Here is a 6607-nt window from a genome sequence, read left to right on the forward strand (position 1 = left end):
CTCTCAGAGTTCTGTGAGTTCTGGTGGGAAGAAACTCTAACAAGGGGGATTATCTAACCTTTGGAAGAAGTCTCTCCACTTAACTGATCATAAGAAATTTGCTTCAAAGCAGAGGGAATGAGGAATTTCTTGAAAAATCATCTTTGTGTTGTTCCATTTGGATTTTGATCTGCAACTTCCTTTCAAAGTTCTAGTTTGCCATTCAGCTAAGTCCTTGTAACCAGCAAGATAGGCCTTAGAAAAATAATGAAAGAAGGAAGTTACATGCTAACTAGATCTATAGTAAGAGAGACTGTGAAGACAGATTAAGGAATTTATTGTAACATTTCTGGTATTAGTGAACAGAAAAAAAAAATCCCACATTAATTCTTAAAGAAAATTTGTGTGAGGCAGACATTGCAAAGAACAGTAAGAAATTGGGTAGAGGGAGTCAGGCTCTGGTGGTTAAACCTGGATTCTTCCTCCTAAAACACACACACACACAGACACAGACAGACAGACAGAGACACACACACACACACACACACACTTTGATACTTACAATTGACAGAAGAAGCTCACGTTTAGCTGTGCTCTCATGCAGACACACTGACAGTGTTAGGCGTATGGCACAGTTTTGAGGCTTCAAGCCCCCAATTAAGTTATTAGAACCTTGATAGCTCTGGAGACATTGGCTATAATGGCATAGTAAGACTTGGAATAGTAATTGGGTCAAAGGGACAGTTTCTTTAAGCTGGAAAACTGAGAATGATCACAAAAGTTTGGCCATTTCACAAAGTGTTTAGTACAGGTGATATATAAAACAGCAGACTTGGGAGGTAGGTGGAGTGATGATCTTGGGACCGAGTGGAAGAGAATGCCTGGTGGTGTGACAGGTTAGTTTGAGGTTCCTTAGAAAGAAAGAGTTACAGGGCCTGTAAGAAATCCTCAGTTATGTTAAGTTAGGACATCTAGTTCAATGACACATGGCAATCTGTACTTTCTCCAGCTTCTATAGGAAATCAAGTAATAAAGCATAGAGTCAGAGAGCTATGAGGAAGGGAGGAAGTGCTAAGAGTTTCCAAGTTAGACATACTGAATGTGGGTGTGTGCCTTTGAGAAAAGACTGAAAGCCAAGCATGTCTGTGGTAGAGACTTAGTTCACTGGACTGCTAGGCTTCTGCAGTCTGATTCTGAGTCCATGATCTATGCTGAGCTGAGAACCACATTAAGCTCAGGAAGCAATTACAGATCACATACACTACAGCTGAGTACATCCAGCTTGTTCAAGGGCACTTAGGTAATCTGTTTTCCAATATTCCAATCAGATGCGAGAAGACATACAGGAAAATCTGAACAATGTATTTTTTCACCAATGCTTCCCTGACAGTAGGACAAATTACACTGAGTATCGTAAATAGCATTTACTAAACAACTTACATGGGCATAGAGTTCAGTAAGTGCTTTTATTTAAATTCTTATAATCTTGCAATGTATGATTATTTCTATGTTATCAGGATCAGGAAATTATGAGGCTCCAAATAAAAATATGAATGCTACTAATAATAGATAAACACAAAGATTTATCCCCAGTGGATTCTAACACATGAGATGTGATATAGACTTTTGCTTGAATTAAACAAGCAGGAGTCTAGAAAGTGTATTAATAAGGGCAATTTATTTGAGCAAGTCCCAAAACATCTTGATGTGCATCACCTTAGAGAAGACAAGTACCTGGGGCAAAGGGAGTGGGCACCTTGCCTGCAAGGCATAACCTCACACACCAGTGTGTTTACAACCCTTTACAAACTCTGCTATAAGCCACAGTTAGATCTCTCTTCTCTAGTCGTATGTTTCAATGATCAGTGATTTGAATAGCTTTATCACCAAGCTCCACTTCTTTTGGTAATTCCCAGGTCATCAAGAGCTATTAAAACCTATCAATACTTGATCTTGTTTACCCACATGCTTGGGCTTCTTGACTTAGTTGAGTTTTAGATCTTATAACTCTATATCGTAGCAAAGGAACATCTGTGTATTAGAAAAATCTCATCCAAGAACTTGCTTTTCCAGTGATGATAACCAAGTAGCTAGCTGGTCCATTAAAGATCAGGAGAGTTTATACCTCTCTTTTAACATGAGCACAGAGATAGAGTTGTGGCAAAGAAGCAATCCCCTCCTGATGAATTGTCTTTAACTATCCGCATATCCTGGTCCTTTTGTAACGATTTCTATGTCATCTCCAGTGTCTAGAATAGGGCCAGTTATATACAGTGTTGCACATTGCAATTGAATAAGAGCACTTTGACTTCTAGGCAGATAGCCTCTTGTTCCTTTTTGAAAACTGCCAGGCAACATGATTTTCACAAAGATGAGTCATTATTATCCAGGTACAAATTAAAGTAATTTTAGAAAATCACTTCTTGCCATTATAGAATAATGAGAATGATAAGATTGATGATACGATTTCCTTCAAATGACTATGTACTATAACTAGAGTAACAGTAGAGGATTGATGGAGGAAGGATAAAGGGGAAATTTCCCTTTCAGAAATACAATGGAGTTTCAAAGAGGATTAGCTTTACTACATACAGGAGAAGGCAAGATATCTTCTGTAGAACAGTTAAATGTGTAAATTTCTGTGAACATTTACTGTTATGTTGTTGCGTAAAACCAAGAAAATCAGTTAAAATATACAGAATCTTTGAATATTTAGCATAGGCTAACATAGAGACAATTATATAACCCTTTGCCTTATTCTGCTCATTTTTATATTTCATTGGAAATTACAAAACATAAATAGATAATGTAAATGTGACTATTTAAAATCTATCTATCTATCTATCTATCTATCTATCTATCTATCCATATCTACTTGTGTTAATATGGGTACAAAGAAAAATACATGTGTATTCACACAAATACACACACACACACAAACACACACACACAAATATTCATGGATTAATGAAAAGAATGCCAACCACTGGTGCAACTTGAAAACTAGTTAGTACTAACACAAATCCAATGGTATTTGGCATGACACTCGAGATGGCTCCTTACCCTTAAATTCTGAACCTCCTTCCAATAATTTGAATAGGATAAAGAGCATCAATCTGTTCTTCCAGATGCCTATCTAAATCTTCTTGTATATTCAACACATTAGTAACATGTTTTGCTAAATGATTAACAAAAGTAGCTGTCTTAATTTCTTGTGTCACAGCAATTACAGAAGCAGTGGTGCTACCAATTGATGTAATTAAAGCTGTTATACCAGCAATAATCAAGCCCACTACCCTTTTGCTTCTGCTTAAAGCCTGACTTATTTCTTCCAGTACTTGCAAGCTATTTTTAGAGTACCAAGGTTCTGTGATACTCAGGGCACTAAAACAAAAGCTGATTGGTAGATCTCTGTAACTGACATGCAGGGTTTCAACACACAAACACAATTAGAAGGTGTACAATCAATGCAACTTACATTAAATACTGTAGAAGAAACAAAAGTATTTTTAACTTGACAATTAAAAGAGCCTTAACACATGTACTAAGACTTGTTTGAAATCCAGATCCTGCCTCAACTTCATCTCTTGCTAACATAACATCATAGAGAACTGCAGCTAATTTCCATAAATGTCTCTGAACATGTCCAGAACCAGACTTCCAAATGAAGACTGTTATTTCCAATATTGGATTGATTTCTAGACCAGTCCATGATTGAGTCTGAGTAACTGGTCACATTTAGGAACAATACAAGAGTCATTATAACTTCTCTTTTTGATTCTCTGTTCCACAAGGTCTAAAAATTTGAGGCAAGGCAGCTTGTCCCATCACGGGTATAAATAAACAATGGTGGGTCAGGAACATATGTCCAATACAGCTCCCAGTCACCATTGTCAGAGCACACAGCAAGCTCACAGACCAGCATCATTCTTTGTCCTGGCCTTAGCATGTCTCACCTGTCGCTCTGGCTGCCACCATGCTCCTTCAGCATCCTGCAGAAAAAACACAAACATGCCCTCTTCTCCATATTTAATACCTGAACAGGATCATGCCTTATGCCAGTAAGTGGATCCTTCCCTTTCACCTATGCATAAGTATGCCTAGTTGTAGAGCACCATAGACATTCAGCAGTAAGTTCCTTGGCATTCAAATTAAAAATAAATAAATAAAAATTAAAAATAACATGATTTAAATAAATTTGTGGTATACAGGGATATATCTTCCTTTTTTATTTTATGAAAATATTGTTTTAAAGTTTCATGGGCCCCTTGCACAGTCTCTTGTCCTTGACAATTATAAGAAATCCCCGTAATATGGGTAATGTTACATTGCTGCCAAAAAAGTCTCAAATGTTCAACTGCGATAACCAGTTCCATTATCTGTTTTTTATTCATCTGTTTATTTTTCTTTTTTGTTTTTTATTATTATTGGGTACTTTATTTATCTGCATTTCAGATGTTATCCCCTGTATTTCTTTCCTTGAAAACAAGTTCTATTAGCTATGTTGAAACTGTAGATCCCTTAAGTACTTACTCAAGCCCTTGTCACAGTTGCTTATTTTGTTACAGTTACATGTTCTCATTATGCAAATAATTTCACATATAATTTCCTAATTTAGAAAAATAAACAATTACAATTATTATGACTCTCATTTTAAGAATAATAATTTTCCAAACATTCTGTAGCTAGTGGAAGTTATTGTGATTCATCTATTTATCTATCCCATGTTGTCTTTCCAGGCAATATGATATGGTGTGGGGTTTTCTGACCAGTGATGATGTCCAACACCATAGGCCAGACCATGGAGTTTCCTAATCACACGGACTTGGATTCTTCTGTCTTCTTTCTCTTGGGCATCCCAGGTCTAGAGCAATTCCATATGTGGCTCTCGCTTCCAGTGTGCTGTCTGGGCACTGCCACAATCGTGGGCAATATAACCATCTTGGTTGTTGTTGCCACAGAGCCAACCTTGCACAAACCTGTCTACCTCTTCCTGTGCATGCTCTCAACCATTGATTTGGCTGCCTCCTTCTCCACAGTACCAAAGCTACTGGCTATTCTCTGGTGTGGAGCTGGGCATATCTCTGCCTCTGCCTGCCTGGTACAGATGTTTTTCATTCATGCCTTCTGCATGATGGAGTCCACAGTGCTGTTGGCCATGGCCTTTGATCGCTATGTGGCCATATGCCATCCACTCCGCTATTCTACCATCCTCACTGACACCATCATTGCTCGCATTGGAGTAGTAGCTATGATGAGAGGCTCCCTACTCATGCTTCCATGTCCCTTCCTCATTGGTCGACTGAGCTTCTGCCAAAGCCATGTGATCCCACACACATACTGTGAGCATATGGCTGTGGTAAAGCTGGCCTGTGGAGACACCAGGCCTAATCGTGTGTATGGGCTGACAGCTGCACTGTTGGTCATTGGGGTTGATTTATTCTGCATTGGTCTTTCCTATGTCCTCATTGCACAAGCTGTTTTTCGGCTTTCATCCCAGGAAGCCCGGTCCAAAGCCTTAGGTACCTGTGGCTCCCATGTGTGCGTCATCCTTATCTCTTACACACCAGCCCTCTTCTCCTTTTTCACACACCGCTTTGGCCACCATGTCCCACTCCACATTCATATTCTTTTGGCTAACGTCTATCTGCTTTTCCCACCGGCTCTTAACCCCGTGGTATATGGAGTCAAGACCAGGGAGATTCGTGAAAGGGTTGCCAAGGTGTTTCAGTGGGGACAGGGAACTGGGCTCAAGGTCTAAGTAATTATGAAGTATAGTATAGAGTGCAGAAAATTAAAACACACACACACACACATCGTTTTTAAAGATTAAGAAATTCTCAGTATTCGTAGCTGGAAAAATATTTTAATGCTAGGATAAGATTCTCTGAAAAACTTCTGTTCATTTATAGTAACCAGAAATCACAGAGGAGGGGAATGATTTCTGTGCTTCTTTTCTTTGATCTGGAGAAGTACAGCCATAATACTCTTCTATCTGGATAGCAATTAGACACAGAAAAAACTTTTCCTGTGCTGGAAGGGTCTACCCGGTTCAGAAAAACTCTGCACAGCCATGGGGTCCTCAAACTTCCTAGGTCTTTCCCAGCACCCCAAGCATGAATTCCAAATTCACAGCATTTGGAATGATCAGAAGACAGGACAACAGAGTCACAGCTAAAGAACACCCAGGAAATTCTTGGTTTTTTTTTTTCCATACATCCTGTCTTTGCTGGTTAATTCCTCAAGCGAGGAAGAAAGATGCGAATTGCCAATAAACACATTATGAGTGAGCAGCTGTACAGAACTCAAATTAAGAATACTTTAACACAAAACCTGTGGATGAGAGTACTGGAGAGGTTAGGACATACCTTCATTTCTAACTTCAAGTCTTACACACAGCTCCCTCTCTCCAGCTTCTAGGGAACCAATATAAAACCAAATGCCCTTAGATATTATCCATGATAATATGTACTTATATTTCAGATTACTTACATAATATCACTAGGAGTAACTTTGCAAATTCATCTTCTGAACTTGGGAAAAAATAATCATGTACCCAAACAAATCAGTTCACTATTTCTTTATTCATCCAATATCTATTAATCAATTACTCTTTTATAAGGAAAAA

At 38.5% G+C, this 6607-nt stretch overlaps 1 protein-coding gene across 1 annotated transcript; it reads left to right on the top strand.

Moving 5' to 3' along the window:
- Window positions 1-4756: 4756 nt before the first annotated feature.
- Window positions 4757-5740, top strand: LOC114633556 (putative olfactory receptor 52P1). Its single transcript, XM_028782124.1, has one exon. It carries the CDS (start codon window positions 4757-4759, stop codon window positions 5738-5740), a length of 984 nt encoding a protein of 327 aa, XP_028637957.1.
- Window positions 5741-6607: the final 867 nt, after the last annotated feature.

This window comes from Grammomys surdaster, unplaced genomic scaffold (assembly GCF_004785775.1).
Source record: "Grammomys surdaster isolate TR1022 unplaced genomic scaffold, NIH_TR_1.0 693, whole genome shotgun sequence".
Classification (NCBI taxonomy): domain Eukaryota; kingdom Metazoa; phylum Chordata; class Mammalia; order Rodentia; family Muridae; genus Grammomys; species Grammomys surdaster.

Coding starts and splice junctions, on each gene's coding strand:
- LOC114633556 (XM_028782124.1), top strand. CDS start 4,757: ATGTCCAACACCATAGGCCAGACCATGGAGTTTCCTAATCACACGGAC.